The 22,228-nt window shown below is 61.5% G+C and overlaps 2 protein-coding genes across 13 annotated transcripts in view; one reads left to right on the forward strand and one right to left on the reverse strand.

The window, feature by feature from the left end:
- Positions 1–1,492: 1,492 nt before the first annotated feature.
- On the reverse strand, positions 1,493–9,851 carry ZNF467 (zinc finger protein 467). 12 transcript variants are annotated; one of them, XM_067747332.1, is made up of 6 exons: positions 9,401–9,851; positions 7,680–7,871; positions 7,356–7,431; positions 6,760–6,876; positions 5,831–5,944; positions 1,493–3,378 (listed from the first exon to the last, which is right to left on the reverse strand). In XM_067747332.1, the coding sequence occupies exons 3-6, from the start codon at positions 7,387–7,389 to the stop codon at positions 1,874–1,876; spliced, it is 1,770 nt and encodes a 589-aa protein (XP_067603433.1). In that variant the 5' UTR covers positions 7,390–7,431; positions 7,680–7,871; positions 9,401–9,851; the 3' UTR covers positions 1,493–1,873. The 12 variants fall into 12 exon arrangements, with proteins under 12 accessions (XP_067603433.1, XP_067603434.1, XP_067603431.1 ...); XM_067747333.1 differs by lacking the exon at positions 7,680–7,871; XM_067747330.1 differs by lacking the exon at positions 9,401–9,851 and having other exon boundaries at positions 7,741–8,088.
- A 157-nt stretch (positions 9,852–10,008) lies between these two features.
- The window catches only part of LOC137228753 (SCO-spondin-like), a 30,529-nt gene continuing 18,309 nt past the window's right edge, over positions 10,009–22,228 (forward strand). The window contains 26 exon segments of the mRNA XM_067745618.1: positions 10,009–12,589; positions 12,818–12,976; positions 13,365–13,468; positions 13,590–13,674; positions 13,676–13,812; positions 14,236–14,291; positions 14,567–14,738; positions 14,964–15,204; positions 15,734–15,878; positions 16,693–16,810; positions 17,465–17,535; positions 17,537–17,881; positions 18,079–18,244; positions 18,479–18,594; positions 18,596–18,714; positions 19,513–19,702; positions 19,823–19,917; positions 20,148–20,285; positions 20,287–20,402; positions 20,729–20,861; positions 21,501–21,612; positions 21,614–21,709; positions 21,808–21,883; positions 21,886–21,928; positions 21,981–22,050; positions 22,053–22,095. Of these exon segments, the coding sequence (XP_067601719.1) occupies positions 12,540–12,589; positions 12,818–12,976; positions 13,365–13,468; positions 13,590–13,674; positions 13,676–13,812; positions 14,236–14,291; positions 14,567–14,738; positions 14,964–15,204; positions 15,734–15,878; positions 16,693–16,810; positions 17,465–17,535; positions 17,537–17,881; positions 18,079–18,244; positions 18,479–18,594; positions 18,596–18,714; positions 19,513–19,702; positions 19,823–19,917; positions 20,148–20,285; positions 20,287–20,402; positions 20,729–20,861; positions 21,501–21,612; positions 21,614–21,709; positions 21,808–21,883; positions 21,886–21,928; positions 21,981–22,050; positions 22,053–22,095 (3,196 nt within the window). The 5' untranslated portion in view covers positions 10,009–12,539.

Raw genomic sequence — 22,228 nt, forward strand, 5'->3', positions numbered from 1 at the left:
AAGCCGTGGGGATGCCCGAAGCCGGCAAGAGGCACTGTCCTCTGTTCACTACTGTGCTCTGTTCACTACTGTGCACTGTTCACTACTGTGCTCTGTTCACTACTGTGCTCTGACTCAGAAGGGCCGCCTGGCTCTTCGTCTTTTCCGCCTCCCCCAGCACAATGGTCATCACCAGAATGGCTGTGGGACGGGTCCCACCTAAGATTTCCCAGGTCTTGCATATTCAGACCAGTTGGACTTATAAGATTGGGATAGGAAGGAGGTGGGAACCCAGGAAAAGGACCAGGAGGAGGGGCTACCCACTTGCTCTTTGCTCCCATCCTTCAGGGCTCACTTTACAGGTGTCCTCATCCCGGGAACCTCCTTTGACTTTTCCTGAATTTGGGATGCCACTCCCAAAGCCCTCTGTGCTGGCTCTCACCCCGCACTCCTTATGTTTCCTGCAAGTTCTGTGAGGGCAGGGTCCTGTCTGTCTTGCTTACTATTGTTTCCCAGTGCCTAGCACAGGGCTAGGGTTATTTTTGGTGATAGTGCCATTAGAATTGGAAAAAAAGCCTCAGCCCTCATCAACACCAGCAATCTTTTTTTTTTGCGGTACGCGGGACTCTCACTGTTGTGGCCTCTCCCGTTGCGGAGCACAGGCTCCGGACGCGCAGGCCCAGCAGCCATGGCTCACGGGCCCAGCCGCTCCGCGGCACGTGGGATCTTCCCGGACCGGGGCACGAACCCGTGTCCCCTGCAGCGGCAGGCGGACTCTCAACCACTGTGCCACCAGGGAAGCCCCAGCAATATTATTTTAATGAGAAAGCAGAGGCCCAGGAAAATGAGGACTCTGCCGCAAGTCCTACAAGAGGCTGAGGAAGGGTCAAAGGTAAGACTTCTGACTCCAAGTCCAACACGTTCCCCCATCATCCCACCCCTCCCAGTCACTCCCAGCCAGCCCAGCTCTCCTGCCAGTCTAGGCTGGGGAAGCACAGCTACAGAAACGTCTGCACCCATGGTAAAGAGAGAACCTATGGGAAAGTGTGATGCGAAAGCAACCTTCATCTGTCACTAACATCCTTCCTCCTGCTGCCAGGCAGAGTGGCAGGTGGGGCTGCTGTTCTGAGATCCCCTTGGGAGAGCTGCAAACAGAGGCAGAGCCCTGGAGCTCCAGAGCCCTTGGCGGCACGCCGTCCCCATAGGAATGGCCATGGGCACACTGTCCCCTCTCTTTGCATTCCCTACAGTTCTAGCCTTTGACACCTGGCATGAGAAATGTATATTGATGTTTCTTCCTTGTCAATTTGAGCTAAAGGCAGGGAGCAAGATGGTGATTTAGCAATTAGCTGGATCACATTTTGATTTGATAAAGGCCATTACCGGCAGTTGGCTAAATTTAACTCACACAGGATAGGAAGGGAAGGGGTGTCTGTTTGTGGATTACGGTGGGTGAGTGGATGAGAAAAGTCTGGGGTTCCATCCCCCCAACTCATTTCACAGCCCCAGAACCTTCAGATTGTAATTTTAATGAAACTTTCAGCACACAGATCACCATTCTTTCCCTCCCTCCTAGAGGTTCCTGACTCAGTCTTTGGTCAGGAGTGGTCCGGGAAATGTCTGCTTTCCGATGGGGTCTCTGGGTGGGAGATTTCCAGGAACTCAGGCCTGAACTGTTCCTAGCAAGGATTCACTCTCAGCACTGTTTTTGTCCCAGAATGTCAAAGCCGGTTATCTTTTCCAGACTTCTCCCCAGCAAGACAGAGAGGGAAGGAAAATGGCCAGAGGCTGTCCAGGCCGTCGTGCTCCTCCGCCCAGGAGATGTCGTCGGGCATGGGTCTCTGGAACCAGGGAACAAAAGAAGGCAAAGGCAGGGTCCGGCCTAGAACAAGGCTCAGAAAAAGAGCGGGGATGCCACCACCTCGGTGGGAGTGGGCCAGACGGGAGCCAAGAGGTCAGATTCGGAGGTCGGGTGGGCGGCGCCGCCGTGGATGCGCTGGTGTCGCGCCAGGTGGGTCTTGCGGCTGAAGCTCTTGGCGCACTGAGGGCAGGAGAAGGGGCGGGAACCCGTGTGGACGGCCTGGTGGCGGACCAGGTTGGTTTTGGAGCTGAAGCTGCGGGCGCACACGGCACAGGAGTGGGGCCGACTGCCTGTGTGCACCGCCTGGTGGCGGCCCAGGTGCGACTTGCGGCTGAAGCGGCGGCCGCACTGCGCGCAGGCGAAGGGCCTGGCGCCGCTGTGGGCCCTGGAGTGGGCCACCAGGTTGGGCCGCGAGCCGAAGCGGCGGCCGCACTGCGCGCAGGCGAAGGGCCGTTCGCCCGTGTGCACCCGCCGGTGCCGCGCCAGGTGCTGCCCGTGGGCGAAGCCGCGCCCGCAGTCCGGGCAGAGGAAGGACCGCTGGCTCGCGGGAGCGCCCGGGGGCGCCGGTGTGCTTCGGGACGCGCAGGCCGAGGGCTCGGTGGCAGCGGCGGGGTCCACGGTGGCGCCCAGTGTGCACTCGTCGCACCCGAAAGGGCGGCCCTCGTCACGGTGCAGACGCTGGTGCATGGCGAGGTTCTTCTTCCAGCCGAAGCTCAGGCCGCAGTCGGAGCAGGAGAAAGGCTTGGTCCCGGGAGGGGACGGAGTGGGGGACGGGACAGGGGACGTGGGCGAGGCGGACGCGTCGGGGTAGGATGGGGCGCGGCCGGCCGCCTCGTGGACCCTCTGGTGCCGCACCAGGTGTTGCTTGTGCGTGAAGCTGCGCGCGCACTGCGCGCACTGGTAGGGCCTCTCGCCCGTGTGGATGCGCTGGTGGCGGATCAGGTGCGTCTTCTTGCGAAAGCGCTTCTCGCACTCGGGGCAGGGGAAGGGCCGCTCGCCCGTGTGCGTCTTCTGGTGCGAGCCCAGGTGTATCTTCTGGCTGAAGCGCTTGCCGCACTCTGCGCACGGGAAGGGCCGCTCGCCCGTGTGCGTGCGCAGGTGGCGAGTCAGGTGGGCCTTCTTGCTGAAGCGCTTGCCGCACTCGGAGCACGGGAAGGGCCGCTCGCCGCGGTGGCTGCGCTGGTGCAGCAGCATGTGCGCGCGCTGCGTGAAGCTGCGGCCGCAGTCCGGGCAGGCGCAAGGGCCCTCGCCGCGGTGCAGCCTCTGGTGCAGCCGCAGGGTCAGCTGGTCGCGGAAGCGGCGCTCACACTCCCCGCAGCCATAGGGCTTCTCCGAGGTCGGAACCCACCCCGCCAGCGCGAGCCCGCCCAGTGCCCCTGGGGCCCCCGGCTCCAGCTTATAGGCGGCGGCCAGAGGCCCCAGGTCAGGTGCGGGAAGGGGGCTGGGGAGTAATGACAGATGCTGGGGCCATTCCACCTCCTCTCCTGCCTCGTGATCTTCCGCCTCCACCTTCACCTGCCGAATCATCCACTCCTCCCCTGAAAGATCAAAACAAGGCGAGTCTGTTAAGCCCCACATTTATTCATGCGCCGTTTATCTGCCAATACTACCACCACTTCCTGGAGCCCTGAAGTCTAGCTTCTGCTCTTTCCACTGGAAATTCCTGGGAATGACCAAACCCAAAGATCACTGAAAGTCTTCCTCGCGGGCTCTGCTGCGGGGACGCTTTCGCCCCGGTTTGCCGGCCTCCCTGCCTCTGGACTAGCCTCCCCTTACTCCCCCTCAAGGTTCAGTCCTCAGGTTCCTGTCCTGGCTCATATGTCCACGTGGCCCCCCAGATCTTTCTGTTCTGGAACCTCAACCTCTCATCCCCAGTTGAGCAATTCCCCTGCGTGTCCTGCGAACTGGTTACAGCTCAGCAGGCTTACCGCCAAACACCCCACCTTCCCAGATCTACCCCGCTGATGTCAACAGGAGGTCTACAGCCTCCTTCTCCCAGCAGGCTGGACTTGGAACCTTGACCTTCACCTTTGACGCCCCCCTTGCTCTCTAACTCCTCCCCAGTGGACACTGAGTACCTCTGCGTTCCTTCCTGTGGTTTCTCAAAGTCTCCCCCTGCTCATACGCCCTTCGCTGCTGCTTCTAGGGCCAGGTGGGAAATCCCAGTTTAAGAAGAGGATTGAGTTTACAGGACGTGGAGGACCAATAGATGGTACCACCGCTGGAGAAGCAGGGAGGGCCCTCTGAGGGAGCAGGTTGGAGATGGGTTCCCCTGGAGCTTTGCCCACTCTTGGGCACTGCAATGGCCCGGCCAAGAGGAAGGAGCTCAGGACCCAGACCGGGAGTGTCCCCTTGGGTTCTCCTCTGCCACTCAGCAGCAGTGTGACCGTGGTTGAGTCACTCAATCTCTTTGAACTAAGTGTGTTAGCTCGCTTAGGCGTAAAGGTTGGACCAGTTCACGGTTCCTAAATCTGGTGCCACGTCATAATCTCCTGGGCAACTTTCACCAAATGCATCTATGGGAGCCGGGCCCGTGAATCTGTTCTCTTTCTTTCAAGCTCCCAAAGTGATTCTTGTTTGAGAACCTTTGTACCGGCTGATCGGAGGTCCTGTCTGGCTCTAAACGTCTGTAATAGCCTGAGCCTTGGTTACATTCCACGTGCACGATCACAATTAGATTTACTCCTAGTTTCCTTTATCCATCCATCAGTTCCAAACAGCTATTTATCGTACTGTGATGTCGCTTTCATTTTCACTGTGCCACTCTTCTACTGAAGAACCACCCATAGCTCCCTATTATTTAGAGGATAAAGTAAGTTCTAGCTGCATCTGAGGCTCACGCCAACCTAGTCCAACTCTCTTAATACTCCCAGGCATAAACCCCTCACTTCAGGCAAGCTGGTCTTCTGTAACCCCAGTCACATGTCAACTTCCCTAGTTCGAAGTCTCTTAGCCTAGAATGTTTTCCCATCCTCTCCCCTCACCCTCATCCAAGCTGGAGTCTACACCTCTCTCAATATGCAGCACAAGTCAACAAAACCTTTGACAGATCCAACGCACGAGGATCTCATATAAACACTTAAGTGCTGACACTTTCACACTTCCTTGTGACGTGCCTTTATTGTTATTTGTTCCTTTCATTCTTTATCCTGGCTCACATTGGTATCAGATTTGTTTCTGGAGGGCAGACATCTTGTGTTCTGTTTCTTTACGTGCCTAATGAAAACGAGGATTGCCACCATGTACTGAGTGCCAACTGCAGATGAAGCACTGCATACGCTCTCTCACAAACCTGCACAAAAACCCCTGTGCACAAGTGAGTCTTATTTCTCGTGGACAAGCTGAGGCTCCTCTAGCCGATCCAAGGTCACTCAGGCAAAAACTGTGGAGCAAGGATTCAAACCAGGACCGTGTCACTTTAGAGCCCCCTCTTCCCGCTCTACCTAACACAGCCTGGACCTAGTGGGCACGAGATAAGCCCCTGTGGAATAAGTGACATCACTCAGGCAGCAGGTGATAAAGCTGGTGGTAGTGGAAGGAAGTGACGGGTAGGACTGTGGAGAGAGAACGAACTGTCTGATCGCCTTGCGTATGGGGGAGATGCGTCAAATACAACAGATTCGGAGCATCTGCGAGGCACCTAGATCAGTGGAGATTTGGGGGAAGGAGCGTGTCTGGGGAGAGACAATGAAAAGGTTGATCAACGCCATGTGTCTTCCTGGGAATCGTATTTCAAGCTGTCAATAGGAATGAACTTTGGGGGAGACAGGCTGGGAAGTTAAGGCTCCTGGAGGATGTTGAGGTGAGAGTGTGTTTCTCTTTGGTGGCCAGCCTCTCTGACTCCTGTTGTCTGTGGATGTAGAATTCCCTCTGCGTGCTGAAGCTCTACAGCAGAAAGGTGCCAGGGCCTGATTCATTTTGGGGTGGTAGGGCCTGGGGGGGCTCCCTCCGCCTGGCCCCCTGGTGGGATGGAGCGCTGGGGAGACTCACCTGGGCAGGAGCCCATGGGCTCAGCCTTCCGTGGTGCACATGCCCGGCCTCCTCTGCAGGGAGCTTCAGCTTGTTCAGTGGGGGCACCTTCCTCTGGTCTGGGGGCCTCGCGCCCTGGCAGAGAACAGGCTACCTCAAGGATGCCGCAGACATCAGAGATGGACAGAGCTCCCCACTGGCTCTAGGAAGCAGGGGCTTTTGACACCCCGGTCCCAGCCCCACCGGCAGGATTGCATCCCACATCATACCTGCAGGGGCTGAATTCCCAGCTGCCCCAGGGCAGCCTCAGGCTCCTTCAAGCAGGGCAGCTGCTAAGGCCGTGCAGGTTGCAAGAGCCACAGCTGTGAGGAGTTTCTGGAATATGTGTGTGTAAGATAGTGGAAGCAAGGAAGGGTCCCTGCCCTGAGGCTTACATGAGGCTCCTAGGAGGGGAGATGGGGGACCTCCCAGCCACCAGATGGACTCCAGTTCCAAAGCAAATCATTAGAGGAGATCGGGGTGTCAGAAAGCCAGGTCCACGCCTGCCTTAGGCATCTTCTCCCCGCATCTGCTTAGCTGCCTCCCTCACCTCTTTCCAATCTTACTTTCCCAATGAGGCCTACTTTCACCCCACTATTTAATCCTCCAGCCTGCCCCGTCCCTACCTGCAGTGGTCTCAGGCTCCCTCACCCTGCTTTACGCCCCCAAAGCACATAGCCTCTTCTAACACGGGTTATAAGTACACTTATTTCTACATTTGTTGTCTGTTGACCCTCTGCCCTCACTAGGATTAAGCTCCTGGAAGGTAGGGATCTTTGTCTCCTTGGTCACTGAGGTATCCTGAATATCTAGAATAGCATGGAGCACGTAGTAGGTGCTCAATAAACACCTGATAACAAAGGAAGGAAGACTCTGCCCTGAGCCACCTTCCCTGGTCCCCACTTACTTACCTGAGCATTTGCCCAGCGCTCTCTCTTCCCGGGGAGGGGACATCTGTTCCTGGGCATTCTGGGACTCTTCCCCAGGCTCACTTTGGGGGGCCATCTCCGGCTGTCCCACAGAGAGTCCTGTTACAGGCAAAAGGATGGGTCCAAGTAAAGCACAAAGTACAGAAGAGGTGATCAAAGATGGGGGGGGTCTTCCCCTTCCCAGCCCACCCAATGGGTTTTCCCCATGTGCTCAGGAAGGAAGGGTCTCTAACTAGGACAAGGGACAGCCAGGCCCTGCAGTGGCTTGGCCAGGTATCGACCTCAGCCCCCTTGCACTGCGTCAAGGACAGGCGACAGAAGGAAGAGAGAATAGATTTAAATATCCTGCTGTTCTGTGAGTACTAGCACAACCTCCAACATGGACCAGGCATTCTTCCTGATGAAACCGAAAAGGATGCTGCCCTAAAGAAAGGCTCCTCGGGTCTCCGGGGTATCAGGGTGGCAACCTCCTGAGGATGCTCTGCTGTCTGAATTAGGGAAGCAGCAGGCGTAGTATGCTCTTGAATCCTCCTATTCCCCTGCCCCCCATCCAAGTTCCTTCAGTTCTGCTGGCTCACCCAGGGACCTGAGGGCCTCGAAGGTCTCTCTCATGGCAACCCAGGATAACTCCTCCTGGGGATCCGGCCACAGACCCTAAGGAGAAATACAACCTTGTTCAGATTCTTCTCAGCTTCCACCTGGGTCCTGGCTCTGCCCAACCTCTCCCCGTCAGCTATCTCCAGGAGCTCCAAAGGTGATGTCCTCAGGTACAGGTGAGGGAAATGAGGGAACGTGGATTTCAGAAAGCAGAGACCTTTGAAGGTGGACCAAGGCGAAGGCCTTGAAGCCGTTTCTGCAAGCTAAGCTCAGGTCAGCTCTGGAAATCAGCCTGCCACCCTCACCTGCAGGTCTCTCAGAGCCAGCACCGGCCCTTCAGCGCTCCCCACCCCCCAGGGCCCTTGCCTGGGGGTGTCAGGAGTCAATCGATTCTCTGGGGAGAGGGTGGAGGGTGGGAGACCGGAGGGGAGAGAGGGGAACTTCGTCTCCTAGGCCCTCCAGCTGTCATTGCAGGAGCCGGTGAAATAGTAGCCGGCCTAGGGGCGGAGGTGAGTATCACTACTGGGCAACTGGTGGGGAGGCTCTCAGAGGAGGGTCCTCACCGGAGGCAGGAATAACTCTGGCTTCACCTCCCCCAAACCATCGCCCCTCCCCCGCGGGGCTTTCCCAGGCTTGGACACCCGGCCCTCGAGCCGCCTTCGCGGCTCCTCCTCCAGCGGATCCCCTGCCCCTCCCCCAGCAGACTCCCCTCCCCCCCAGTCTCTGGCAGCCTTCCCTCCACCCTCCCCTCTCCCGCTCCCTCCGCCTTCCGCCCTCTCTCCCCACGGAAGCTGGCTGGCTCTCCAGCCCCGCCCCCTGCCCCGCCCCTCCGGCTCCTCCCCCTGCCCACAGCCTGCCTGCCAACCCCTCTCGGCCCCCTCGGGTCTGCCCTCCGTAGCCACCGCCCCCCTGACCCTCAGCTGGGGCAGCCTCCGCGGCAGAGCTCCCCTCCCCCTCCCCAGGCTCAGGGCCGCCTTTCCCTCCCCTCCCGGTTCTCCCCCGGCTCCTTCCCCCTCCCCGGCCGCAAACCCTCTCCCTTCCTTTTCCCCTCCTCTTTTCCTTCCTCCCCAACACCGCCCTCCTCCTCCCGGCTCTCCCCTCCCCTCTCCCTCTCCTCCCCCACTCTGGTTTCCTTTCCTCTCTTCACCTCAGTTCCCTTCCCCGCCCCCCCGCTCCCCAGCCCTCCTCCTCCTCTCCCCACACCACCCTCTCCCTCCCTCCATCCTTCCCTCCTGCAGCTCTCCTTCCCCTCCGAGGCCCCGTCTCCCTTCCCCCTCTGCCTCCCCAGCGGGCTCTCGCTTCCCTTCCTTCCTGGTCCCCACTCCCCAGAACTGCTCTTCCCCTCCCCCTTCCAGTCCGCCCCCCCGAGCTCCCGCCTAGTCGCCCGGCCCCCAGCAAGCCTCGGGTCTGAGGCTCAGCGCTCCCTCCGACTGCCCCGCCGGCCCTGCCCCTCCCCGCCCCTGCCTCCCAACCCACCTGCGCGTCCCTCCCCTCCCTCTCCGGGGCTCCGTTCCCCATTTCTGCTCCCCACTGACTTCTCACCCCTCCCAAGGTTTCCTGTCGCCCAGACCCCTCCCACCCCCTTCCCCGCCTCCATCTGTCCCCCGGAGCCCCTCCGCCTGGAGCTCACTACACGTCCCGACGCCCTCCCGGCTCCCGGGCTCACCTGTCAGCGCCCTTCTCGCGCCCCTCCCGAACGCCCGATCCCCGCGCCTCGACTCCCGCCCGTGCCCCTCGGCCCCCTCCCACACTCCCTGCCCCCTCTCCGGAGACGCCCCACCCCCTGCCCTCGGGGGCCTCCCACCCTTTCCCACCTGACTCCCACCCGGACCCCTCTCCCCAGCCCCCGCCCATCCCTCCGGATGCCGCCTCTCCGCTCTCCTCAAAGCCCTGACCCCCGAGCCGGCCCTCCTCCCCGGTCCCACCCCTCCCTTCTCCGGCCCTCGCCGCTCCTCTGCCCTCGCTCCCCTCCAGCCCCACCCCACCCCTGCTGCGCTCCGGGCGCCCGCACCCCCGGGGCTGTCACCTGCGCCGCACGGGCGGTGGCTGCGAGTGCGGGTGTGGCGGGGAAGCGGCGGAGCGCCCGCCCTGGGCGCCTCCACGGTCTCCCCGCTGCCGCCCGGACCCCGGCGCCCCGGCCTCCTGCCCCCGCGGGCTCGGCTCGCGATGGCGCCCGCCGCCTGCAGTCCGGGTGCGGACTGCCCGGAGACTGACAGACTGACAGCCCCGAAACTTCGCGGGGAGGGGAGAGGAAAAGACGCGGAGGGAGCGGGAGCGGGGAAGCGGCGCCCGGGAGGGGGAGGGGAGCGAGGAGGCAGGAGGGGGCAGCGGGGCAGCCAGTGGGGGAGGTCGGGGACAGGGTGCCCAGGAGTGGAGAGGGTGCCCAGCGGGTTAGGCGGGCAGGTGAGGGTCTGGAGGAACGACGGCCCGCAGTAGGTGATGGAAAGTGGGAGCTAAGGACGGGGGAGGGGAAGGGGTGGGGGGAGAGGAGTGCGGGGGGAAGGGGTGGAGGAGGGAGAGGAGGCAAGGAGGAAGGGCACTCGAGCTGCGAGGGAGGGTGCCGGCAGGCGCGGAGGGAGGAGCCAGGGGAAAGGTGGAGCGCGGGGCGTCGGGGGGCGGTGTGGAGTTGGGGGGAAGAGGAGGGGGCCTGTTAAGGGGAAGGGAGCTAGTGTCTGCGCTGCTGTCTTTGAATCGCAAGTGTCCGGCGGAATGTGTCTGCGTCGCGCTCCCGCGGCGGGATCGAGTCCCCGACTGTCGGTCGGTGGGGTCGGTCTGGGAACCTGCGGCCCTGCCCCCGCTCTCCACCCTGATCCCACTCGGATCCACCCAGACCCGTACCCCCCCCGCCCCCCACCGATCTTAGACCCACCGCGGGAGCCGGGTCCCTTGGGGGCGGTGAGGAGAGCCCAAAGGAGACCAGGCTGGGCCCCAGTGCCTGCTAAGAACGTGACCTTCGAAGTAGAAATTGGGATTGGGGCTTTGAACCAGGTCACCTGGGAAAAGGCAGGGCTGGCGAGGAGGCGTCGGGGGTGAGGCCGGAGTTGGATGGGGTGAAGACTCCCCGGGGCGGCATCCAGGGGAGCCGCTGCTGAAGAGAGGGCAGAGTCCCCTGGGCGTGGTGGGGAGCGGATCCTCCCACCCGGCTGGAAACCTCTGCCAGTCGGGTGTGGAGGGGTGCCCTCAGCCCTCAGACATCCCTGCCCCTGGTTGTGACGTTTCTCTTCAGCTTTGCCACTTGGGCACCTCAACCCCTGAAAGCTCCCCGCATCCCGTCCTCCTCCATCTAAAATGTGGGCTGGTTATTCCAGGCCTCCCTCTCTAATCTCTTTATCCAATCTCCTCTGGGTTCTAGCTTCCTCCCTCCTGGCCTCTTTAGAGGGAAGGATGTGACTTGTATTTCTCCCCAATCCACGTGTGGCTTTTCCGGGAGGGGTGGGGATGACTCGGTGTGAAGAGCAGCCTCCCCTGGCTTCCACACCCCATCACCTGGAGGGTACACCAGGGCACAGAGAAGCACAGCATGCAGCAGGGGCACATCAGCATTTGTTGATGCTTAGGATGAGGGGGACAAGAACAGGTGATGCCTGGAAGAGCACAGGGTGCCTCGGAATCAGCTGTGGAGGGCTCTTCTACCTTCTGTATGGGCTGCTTCAGCCGCTCAGTGTCTGGCCTGGTCATCAGGCTGCAGGACGGCTCTGGGAGCAGAACACATCACTGTGTGCCAGGATGGGGCACAGGCACCTCGGTCTGTCCTTGTAAGACCTGCAGTGCGAGTATGTGTTAGGTGCCAGAGGGAGAGTGTCCAGGTGTGCATGTATGAGAGGCTGGGAACAGCTGGGTGTCCACGGCCTGACCCTGGACCTTTCCGAGGACCCCCTCCGAGAGCTCCCTGAGGGATTCACTGCGCCTTCTCCTGGCCCAGGACCAAGGGTCGGCCTGGAAGAATGCCTGGCAGGGCTCTGGTTCCCGGCAGCCTCCCCCAACCCTGCCCACCACAGGTGGGGTGACTGTGTGGGATGCCTGGAGACACGTCAGGATTAGGGGTTGGAGGGTTACAGGATCTGAGGCTCAGGCCACATTCCAGCCTGGGTGTCCTCGCAGCCGGTAACCGGTAACCAGGATGTAACCAGGATTCCCCTGGGGAGCGAGCTGCTGCCCAACCCTCTTCCAACCGGATGGTCTGCTCAGATTATCCCATCCGGTTGCCCTGCCCCAAGGGCTGGGGGAGCTGGCTGCAGGCCCCTCTGCCCCCTGCCCCCACACTTTCTAGCCCAGGCACTCCTCCCTGAGGCTGGCTCTCCTTCCCCTATCTGGGCTTCCTGGTTCTGGATCCCAGGGACCCTAGGAGAGCAGATGGACACCGCCAGCCACAAATGATCACCCTCAGTAAGAAGTCAGACCGCACAGAGGGAAGGACACATGCCACCCCCCTGTCCGCAAACAGTCCAGTCGCCCTGGAAACCCCATTCCTTCTGCTCACTGACCCTCGTTTCTGGAGTGCTTGGCAGGAGAAGCAGGAAAGGGACAGGGGAGAGGATCGTACACTCAGGATTTGAGGGCTGGAAGGCCGTGGCCCTGTGACTGTTAACACTATTGTGGGGTCACGGCCCCCCTTGAGAATCTAATAAAAGTTATGGAACTGTCATCAGAAAAACATGCACACACACAATTTCAAAGTATGCATGGAGCCCCTGTCCCACCTGTGATTCCCTGGGAGGCCCCTGAGGTTTTTACTGGTAAGGAAATTGAGTCCCAGAAAGAGAGTGTGGCTTGCCCCTGTCCACGTTAATTGGTGGTAGGGCTTGATAGTATACTATCAAGGACACACGGACCCCCCATCACACACACACACATACTCACTCACTCACTCGCACAGGGAAGGGCATTGTTTCCAGGGAGAGCTGGCCTCAGCTGGCCTCTGGGGGGATTGCGCCATGTGCAGGCAGGTCCGATCTGGTTCTGGGCAGCTGGGCATGGGGCTGAGATAGCACCTCCCCAGTGCCACGGGCCTCACGCTCGCTGTCTCAGGCCGCCTTGGACACACTGACCCCAGGCTGCAGTAGCAGCAGTGTGGGGCTGGGGAGGCCAGCCCCAGCCTCTGCTCACCTGCCACAGCATTGGCTCCCCAAAGCCTCACAGCCCCCAAAGGTGACCTGGGGGTCGCCATGCTGCTCCCTGCCCTCCTCTGTGGGACGGCATGGGCACTGGCTAACGGGTAAGCAGCCCACCCTGGGGCTCCTCGGACTAAGGTCCTTCTCCTCCTGCCGCAGGCCCAGGCCCCTCTGGGGCAGCCAGACTCCTTCCCGCACCCCCTTCTCTCAGCCTGCATAACGTAGCCTCCCCCTCAGCTAACTAACTCTCCACGGGGAGTGGGGTCACAGGATAGGGCCTCCCGGACAGATGCGGACAGTGGCCGCAGCTGTCGCTCCCCATCTATGGGCAGGCGGTGGTGTGAGTGGACAGAGACCATCCTGGTGGAGGAGGAAGTAACCCCCCGTCAGGAGGACCTGGTGCCCTGCACCAGCCTCCATCATTACCAGCGCCGGGGCTGGCGGCTGGACTTGACCTGGAGTGGCCGTGTGGGGCTCTGCCCCATCTACAAGTGAGTGACGTGGAGGCTGGGCTACCTGCCGAGCAGGAGAGAGCCGTGGGGTGACATCCTTAGAGTAGGGGAGGACTGAGCGGTGACCTGGAGAAGCGGGCATGTGGGAAGCAGGTCGTGGGTGGGCTCCAGAGGGGTGGAGGGTGGGGGTGGGGGATGAGTGGGCACTTCCGTGGGCAGCGCAGGGAGAGTCATGATGCCTGCTCCCCGTGCCCCGCCTTCAGTCCGCCTTCCTGAGATCATTCTCGCTTTGGAAATGGAGACCAAGAAGGGAAAATTACACGATAAAGCCTCTCAGAGAGTAGGTGACCAGACTGAATGTCCCAGGCCATTCCCAGGGATGGGGCTGAACACTAACATCTCCCCTCCCCCTACCTGGTGGACCCAGGGCCCCGGAAACCAGGCCTGCTGCACGGAACCTGACGGTGAGGGCTTGCTGCCCAGGCTGGGGGCGGGGGGGGGGGGAGGTGGGGAGCACCCACTGCACCCTGGGTAAGCGCCTGAGATTAGCCCAGATCCAGGGTTGCCTGGAGGTGGCAGTCTGCCTGGGGAGGGAAGTCCGGTCCAGGCTGACTGTCTGGCTCTGCCCATTCTCTCTTTCTACCCACCACAGCCCTTGCCGAAGCCAGCCTTGAGGGCCACTGCTTTGCCACATGGCTGTGCCAGCCGAGGGCAGGCTCAGCTAACGCTTCTGTGGGGCCTGGAGGAGTGCTGAGCCTGGCCTTGGGGACACAGCGGGCGGGACGGCCACTCCCAGCCCTGCCACAGCTGCTCCGGCCACAAACTCCCCGGTGGGTCCACAGACCCCAGCCTGCGGGAAAGGCACAGCCCCGGCCGTCACCTGCTCCCCTGACAGGCAGTTAGAATGCTTTTATTTTTTAATTATTTATTTATTTTTGGCTCCGTTGGGTCTTCGTTGCTGCACGTGGGCTTTCTTGTTTTTAGTTGCAGCGAGCGGGGGCTACTTTTCGTTGCAGTGCGCAGGCCTCTCATTAAGGCAGCTTCTCTTGTTGCAGAGCACGGGCTCTAGGCACGCGGGCTTCAGTAGTTGTGGCACACGGGCTCAGTAGTTGTGGCTCGCGGGCCCTAGAGTGCAGGCTCAGTAGTTGTGGCGCACGGGCCCTAGAGTGCAGGCTCAGTAGTTGTGGCGCACGGGCTTAGTTGCTCCGCAGCATGTGGGATCTTCCCGGATCAGGACTCGAACCCGTGTCCCCTGCATTGGCAAGCGGATTCTTAACCACTGCGCTACGAGGCTGCAGCCCAGGATGTGTGCCATCAGTTGCTGGACGGTCCATGCAGGGAATGCCATGTCCAGGTACGGGTGGGGGTGGAGGTGGCATCAGGCACTGGAGCGGTGGGAAGGGGGAGTGCTGGGGAGCTGCCAAACGGGGCACCTGGTCCAGGCACCAAATTGCTTTGGGCCGTCGGTCAGGGCGCCCCCTCTGGGAGGCTCCTATATATTATCTCTAAGGTTCCTTGCAGTGTTCACCTGTTTGGTTATAAACCAGGACGTTTTGGAAGCAAGAGGAGGGAGGCGCTGATGAGTACTGGAGAAGGCTGGTTGGCTGAGGGGCTGTCCCAGTTCGGCAGGTGCCCCCTGCTGAGTACCACGAGGCCTTCCTCTTTGCCTACCGTGCTGGGGCCCCAGCGGGCAGTGGGCGGGAGGAGCGGCTGGAGGCCGCGTGCCCCACCTTGGCCAGCTACGCCCAGGATCGTGCGGCGCGACGCATCCACGTGCGCTGGAGGAAGCCCGGCTTCTGCGGTAGGGCTCCCGCCTGTCCCTCTGTGCACAGCCTCTGGCCTCCCCGCTCTGTGGAACTGGGAACTGACCGAGGGCCGTCACGTGGCTCCTGTTTCCTGAGGGGTCCGCCACCCCCTGAGCGCCTCTCTCGGGGGGCTGCCAAGGCCTGCTGGCTCTCCAGCGGCAGCGGGATCTGACGGGAGGAGGGAAGCTCCTTGGGCCTCACAGCCACTCCTGTGCCCGCAGAGCGCCTGTGCCTAGGGGGCCGGCTGTGCTCGGACTGCGCCTGGGCCTGCCCGCCCAGCTGCTCGGCAGTGGGCGAGGGGGGCGAGGGGTCCTGCGGGGAAGAGTGCGTGAGCGGCTGCGAGTGCCCGCCCGGCCTCTTCTGGGACCGCGCCCTCTGTGTGCCTACCGTCCGCTGGCCCTGCTACCACCGACGCCGGCGCTACGACCCCGGTGACACCGTGCGCCAGCTATGCAGCCCGCGGTGGGTCCACGGGCCTTGCTGGCCTTTTCGCTCGGGTTGGAGGCTCCCTGGTCCCCTCTGATCCCTCCCTTATGCTATCTCCTCAACCTGCCTCCCTTCTGGGGCCTCCCTCACAAGAGACCTGTGACCTCTCAAGGCATAAGTGACGGCCCTGCTTAAAAACCTAGCCGGTGACCTCCATCAGTTGACCTCTAGGGCTAACGGGGAGAAGGGGGTGCTGGGGGAGGGAGGGACCAGGGTTTTGGGGGGTAGGAGGGCGTCTCCAGCTCGGTCCCTCCCCCTCCACCCCCTCCACTCCAACCCCACCCCCCTCCACTCCACCCCCACCCCCCCTCCACTCCACCCCCACCCCCCCTCCACGCCCTCCACTCCACCCCCACCCCCTCTCCAGTCCACCCCCCACCCCCTCTCCACTCCACCCCCACCCCCCCTCCACTCCACCCCCACCCCCCCTCCACTCCACCCCCACCCCCCCGCCTCCGCCGTGGGGCCGATCCGGAGCGCCCTCTCCAGTCTCTCGCGCCCACAGCGTTGGCCAGCACGGCCGCTGGCTCTGCGCGCAGGCGCCGTGCCCCGCCGAGGGCGCGGTGGGCGGGGACGGGCATTACCTCACCTTCGATGGGCGGAGCTTCTCCTTCCGCGGCCGCGCAGGTCGCCGCTTCAGCCTGGTGCAGGTGTCCAGAGGACCAAGTCCGGGAGCGGGGTGTCGTGCCAGAGCGGGGGCCCTCGCAGGGGTGCTATGGGGGAGAAGGGACTGTAAGCAAACCACTAAATAAACAGAACACACAGTCGTCCGGGGAAAAGCTGAGAGAGAAACGACTCTGGAGGGAAGATGGCAGCCGCAGACCCACAAGCCTGCCCTTTGGGTTCTTGCCTCCTCCTTAGGTTCCTGTGAAAGTCCCGCCGTCATCGCCACCCCAGCCCAGGGGCCCAGAACAAAACCCAACCTCACGGTCCTTTCTCACACACGGGACAGCTGGACTTGTCACACGCTACTTCCTGTAAAACAACCCCGGGGGAAATGAGGGTCCTCCTTCCTCCCAGCCCTCCCCCAATAAAGTTAGGTGACTTCCCAGCTCCAGGCCCAGGCCACCTTCTTACACACATAGGCACAAACAGGAGCTCGCACATGACATGCTCACACGTGTGCACATAGATTTAGCGTGTGTGTGTGCACGGGCACACATAGAGACGAGCGTACATACCCACAGGGAGGAGGGAGAGGAGACATGTTGCCCAAACATGCACACACACACCTCCACATGCGGGTGCACGCGAGCACGCACACGCACACGCACACACACGTCACATATGCCAGCCCTTGGTGAGGGTTAAGCCCCTTACCTCACAGAGTCTGGCTGGCTGGCAGGCGGTCAGCGTACGTGCTGCGTGGAAGCTGCCCCAGTGTGTGCCGTTGGTGACCAGTAGAACAGGAGCTGCTCTCAGGGTCTGCCCCACCGCCACCATGTTCCTCACCATCGGCCCCAGGACTTCGTAAAGAGGCCGCTACCGACTGTACTGGAGCACGGGGACTGCAATGCTGGGAGCTGCCTCCACGCCATCTCGGTCTCCCTGGGGGACACCCACGTCCAGCTCAGGGACTCAGGTGGCCTCAGCTCTCAGGGTACCTACCTACCAGGCCTTCTGCTCCCAGCAGCCCTCTGGAGTGTGGCTCAGGCCCCAGGGGCCTCCTGTCATCTCTCCTCTCCCTGTGGACTTGGGCTCTGTCCAGCATCCTCCATCCACACTGCCCTGTGGTTCCTGAGCCCAACTCTCCCGCGACTCCCTCAGCCCAAATCACTGCCTCAACTTCCCCCTCACTCTGCCATCTCTGAAGCAGACATAAAGTCCTGTGGAAATTTCCCAAGGCATCTTCTGCCCCATCCTGAGGGGAAAATACAATTCATAATGTTCTGAGGGATCTGAAAGGCCTCTTGGGGTGAGCGAGGCAGGCAGGCCCCTCCCAGCTCTGGACAGCCAGGGCCCAGTCCCAGCCCCTCCTGCACACTGACTCCAGGGGCAAAGGCAAAGTGGGTGCGAAGGGTCACGTGGGGGTTGTAGGTGGGATGCGTGACCTCCCAGGGGTCACTCCAGTTCCCCTTGCTCAGGGTGGGCAGCCCACCATGACACAGGCCCTCCCCCCTCCTGCCCCAGGTCCTTCCCCTTCTCACAGCCCCATCCTGCAATGTGCCCTCCCCCCACCATCATCAGCCCAGCCCAGCCCTGTGGGGGTGGCCCCCTCACAGACCCCCTATTGCAGGAGCAGTACTGGTGGACGGGCAGGATGTGGTCTTGCCCTGGAGCGGCCCTGGGGGCCTCAGCGTCTCCCGGCGCCTCTTACACTTTCCTGCTGCTGCGCTGGCCTGGGGCCCGCATCTTCTGGGGAGCGTCTGACCCTACATCACCCTGGACGCCCGCCATGCCCTCCAGGTGTGCCAGAGGGCGGGTGAGTGGCTGGGCGAAGCCACAGAGAGCCTGGAACCAGCAGGATGACTTCCTGACTCCTGCTGGCAACGTGGAGACCAGCATTGCTGCCTTTGCTGGCAAGTTCCAAGTGGCAGGTGAGGGAAGGTGCCCCTCGGAGGACAGCGCCCCACTTTCCCGCTGCAGCACCCACACTCAGCGTCACATTTTCGTGGAGGCAGCCTGTGCCATCTTGCATGGCCCAGTCTTCCAGGTAGCCAGCTTGGGGGCACTCCTCCTGTTTGCACCTGGAAAATGGGGTCAATACCTGCCCTGCCCTCCTCCTGGGCTACCGGGAGGGCCCTGGTGCCGTGCCAGGACTGCTGAGCACTGGGAGGTGGCAGTGGGGACCAGAGAAGACAGGGGAATCCGTGCGGGAGGAGCCGACCCCCTTCCTCATCTCCCTCCAAGGAATGCCACGGGCTGGTGGACAGGGCACGGTTCCACCTGCGCTGCTTGGCACCTGTGTGTGGCTGCACCCACGGCGGGGACTGCCTGTGCCCCGTGCTCGCTGCCTATGCTCGGCACTGTGCCCAGGAGGGTGCCCTGCTTTCCTGGAGAGACCAGACCCTCTGCCGTGAGTCTGCTCAGCCGGCCAGCCCCATCCCCAGGCTCTTTCTTCCAGCACCTTCTAGGAATGGCTCAGTGGGATCCAATGGCTTTGCAGCAGGGGAGGGTCCCCAGAAGGACCTCTGACCTCGGCAGTTTGCTGGGTTTGCCTTCTTTCAGAGACGTAGGGACTGGCGGGTCCGGAGGGGTGGGCAGAGCAGCAGTGGCAATGCCCCTGACCTGCATGCATCTCTGTGCCCAGCTGTCCTGTGTCCTGGTGGCCAGGAGTACCAGGAGTGTGCCCCAGTGTGCGATTGGAACTGTGGGGAGACTGAAGGCTGTGGGGAGCTGGGAAGCTGTGTGGCCGGTTGTAATTGCCCCCCTGGGGCTGCTTTGGGACGCTGAGGGCCAGTGTGTGTCCCCCGGCTCATGCCCCTGCCAGCTTGGGGCCCATCGCTATGCCCCTGGCAGCGCTACCATGAAGGACTGCAACCACTGGTAAGAGCACACACCTGTGGGGGGAGGCAAAAAGCTTGGGGGTGAAGAGGTGGAGCTTAGAGAAAAGGGGCCGGGGATGTAGCTCTGTGGATTCCGGGCCGATGGCATGCACGTCAGAATGACAAAATGCTGATAACTTGCCCTCAGTTGTGGAGCACTTCAGGGCCTGTAAAGCGCTTTCACGTATATTACCTTATTTAATCTTACTTTATTCTTACAATAACCTAGTAAGGTAGGAAGAGGAAGAATCGTTCCCATTTTGCAGATGAGGAAACTGAGGCTTGGATAGGCTAAATAGCCTGCAGAGTCACATAGCTTGTTAATGATGAAGGACTAGAACCCAGATCTCTGAATTCCAGGTGAGTGTGGTCCAGAGGCTCTTCAATGGGTTAGGAAGTAAAGGCAAATTACAGACCTAGAGGGGCTGTGCCGGATTCAGGCTTTGGTGGGTGAGAGTGAGACTTCAGTGAAATCCTTTTCCTACCTGTGCTGGGAGTAGGGTTGTTCAATATCTCTGCCCCTCCCCAGAGCCCAGAGAATGGCCTCTATTCGAGTTGGGGCAGGAAAGGGTGACAGTGTCTATCCCAGGTATGGCCAGGTGCTGGAAACACTTCCTGTGCTTGTGACAACTGGGGTCGGGGGTGAGACGCTCAGGTCTCCAGTGTCAGAGCTGGATTTTCCCTCAACGTTAGGGGCTCCAGACCCCTGGGATCCTGAGGTTCTCCCAGGGCAGGGCAGGGGCCTGGAAGTGAATCTGGGTTTGGGCCTGGCCCTTACCTGCCTCCCCACCTCTGGCAGCATCTGCCAGGAGAGGGGCCTGTGGAATTGCTCTGCTCAACGCTGCGCCCCACCGCGGGCATTCTGCCCCCGTGGGCGCGTCTACATCCCTGGTGCCTCCCTCCTCACCTGTGACAGCCCCAGTGCCAATGGCTCCTGCCCTGCAGGCAGCATGGGGGGCTGTGTCTGTCCCCCAGGAGCCGTGTTGCCGGTCAGTCCTGGAGGGGGCTTCCCGAACCAGAGCCCTGCCCTGACCCCTGCCTGTGTGTAACTGGTGTGGGGGGGATCAGGCAGTCCGCCAAGGAGCCCTTTGTCCCCGGCCTCTGCTCAGGATGAGGGCTGCGTACCTCCCGAGCGCTGTCCCTGCCGTCACGGTGGGCAGTGGTACCCGCCCAACGCTGCAATCCAGGAGGACTATAACATTTGGTATGCCCACCCCGTGACCTGTAACCCTGTGACCTAGTGACCCCTGGCTAGGGGCTAGGGTGATGGTGGGTGGGATATCCAGACTGGCCTGGACAACCGGAGTCCTCAGCATCTCTCCAAACTGAGGGTCTGTCTGGAGTTGCTTGGAATCTGGACCGGCTGCCTCCCCTGGATACAGTTCCAGGTCCCTGTCTTCGTGAATCTGTCTCCCCTCTCCCCGTTGCCCACAGGGTGTGCCAGGGTCGGCAGTGGCGCTGCACGGGCCAGCGGTGCGATGGACGGTGCCAGGCACCAGGTGCCCCCCACTATGTGACATTCGATGGGCTGGCCCTCACCTTCCCCGGGGCCTGCGAGTATCTGCTGGTGCGGGGCCAGCGGCCGTTTCACAGTCTCTGCCCAGGACCTATCCTGCGGGGCCAGCGGCATCACCTGCACCAAGGCGCTGACCGTGCGCCTGCAGAGCACCGTTGTGCACATGCAGAGAGGTGGCTGCGACATTGAAGGGTGACGTTGCCAGGGAGGGGCACCCCAGGTGGCATCACAGCTGCGTGGGTAGCTGAGGTCTGGGGTTCCCCGTGTCTCCCCACTGCTAACCATCAGTGCAGTGGGGCTGGTGCCTCTTCTCTTGGCTGGGAATCATAATTCCGGAAGGCTCCATGAAATTAAAGCCCAGAGAGGTCTAATGACTAGCCCCAGGTCACACAGCTAGAGAAGCAAAGGAAAGGTTGGAGGGGAGGCTAGGAGGGCCTCGTGGGGATCTTGGAGCCCCTTTATTCCAAGGCTGAGCCTGAATGTCTCTCTCCCTCCACAGGCCAGGCAGTGACAGTGAATGGGGTGAGTGTAACGCCCCCCAAGGTCTACACGGGCTCCGGGCTGAGGCTGCGCCATGCTGGCCTCTTCCTGCAGCTCGCCACCTTCCTGGGCCTCACCCTGCTCTGGGATGGAGGCAGCCCCCGCCCCCAGCCATCTGACCCCCACCCCGAAGCTCCCCACAAACTGTTCCTCCTTCTCATGTGTGGTCAGAGTCTCCAAATTATGTTTTCATAATTATATTTTTCTTCATTATGAAAGCAATACCTCCTCACCAAAGAAACAGTTTAAAAATACCAAGTTTTAGAGAGAAGAAATAAAAATACATTTCCTGACATCCCACCACCCAAACCCAAGCAGTTGGCGATTTAGAAATAACCGTTACTGAGAAATCAAAGGAGATCAAAATAACCCCCATCGTGGGAAAAAGTCGCCTGCACTGAGGCCTCTGGGGCTGGTGGGTGTCACAGGCCGTCCTGGAGTCTGGAATCCTGCCCTTTGGAGAATTTCCCTACCCCCCCAACCTGGGTTTAGTTCGGAAAGTAGGCTCTCACTTCTTGCCCTTAGCCCCGCAAAGGTAGGTCTCTTCTATCCCCACCAATCATCACCCCCGAAAGAGGGAGCCAGCGCCCCCTGGTGGGTGGTGGTACTTACCTGGGAAGGTCAAGCAGGCCCACATAATAGGCACCTAGGTCTTCTCCCAGCCCCCTGCCCTAAAGAAGGCCTCCGAGATCCTGTCTCCACAATCCTTCCCCCTGCTGCCCTCTCCGTCCGGGCACCCGAGTCCTGGTGCAGCTGTCCCCCGAGTTCCGCGGCCGGGTGGCTGGGCTGTGTGGAGACTTTGATGGAGACGCCAGTAATGACCTTCGGAGCCGCCAAGGAGTCCTGCCTGGAGCCCACGGCTGAACTGGCTGCCCACTCCTGGTGCCTCAATCCTCTCTGCCCCGAGCCAGGGGACCTGCGGCACCCCTGCGCCGTGAGGATGGGCAGGAAAGGGGGAAGCGAGGAGGGGCAGCTGCGGAAACCCGGGGTGGGGGGGTTCGAGAGGCTGGGTGCTGCGGAGGAGTCTGGCTGGTCCACCGTGGTGTGCCCGGCTGGGCCCGCGCCCGCTGCGGGGTGATGCGGCAGCCGCTCTTTGCCCGCTGCGGTGCGGAGGTGCCCCAGAGCAGCGCTTCGAGTGGTGTGTGCGTGACACCCGCAGGTGAGAGGAGCAGGCCTGGGGAAGGGCTGGGCCCGAGCGCTCCCTCCCTCAGACGTGATTCAGGGGGCGACTGTGTGTGTCTCTGCTCGGCCATCGCCACCTACGCAGACGAGTGTTCCCGGCACCGCACGGGATCCACGTGCGCTGGCGCAGCCAGGAGCTCTGCCGTGAGTGCCCCACCCTGGGTCCCGGATGCCCAGTCCCACCACACGTTCAGCTCCTTCTAGGATACTTCTAGCCTGAGAGCCGGCCATTCATTCATTCAAGGGCGAATACGTGTGCAGTGCTTACTGTGCGCCA

The sequence above is a fragment of the Pseudorca crassidens genome, chromosome 8 (genome assembly GCF_039906515.1).
Source record: "Pseudorca crassidens isolate mPseCra1 chromosome 8, mPseCra1.hap1, whole genome shotgun sequence".
Lineage (NCBI taxonomy): Eukaryota > Metazoa > Chordata > Mammalia > Artiodactyla > Delphinidae > Pseudorca > Pseudorca crassidens.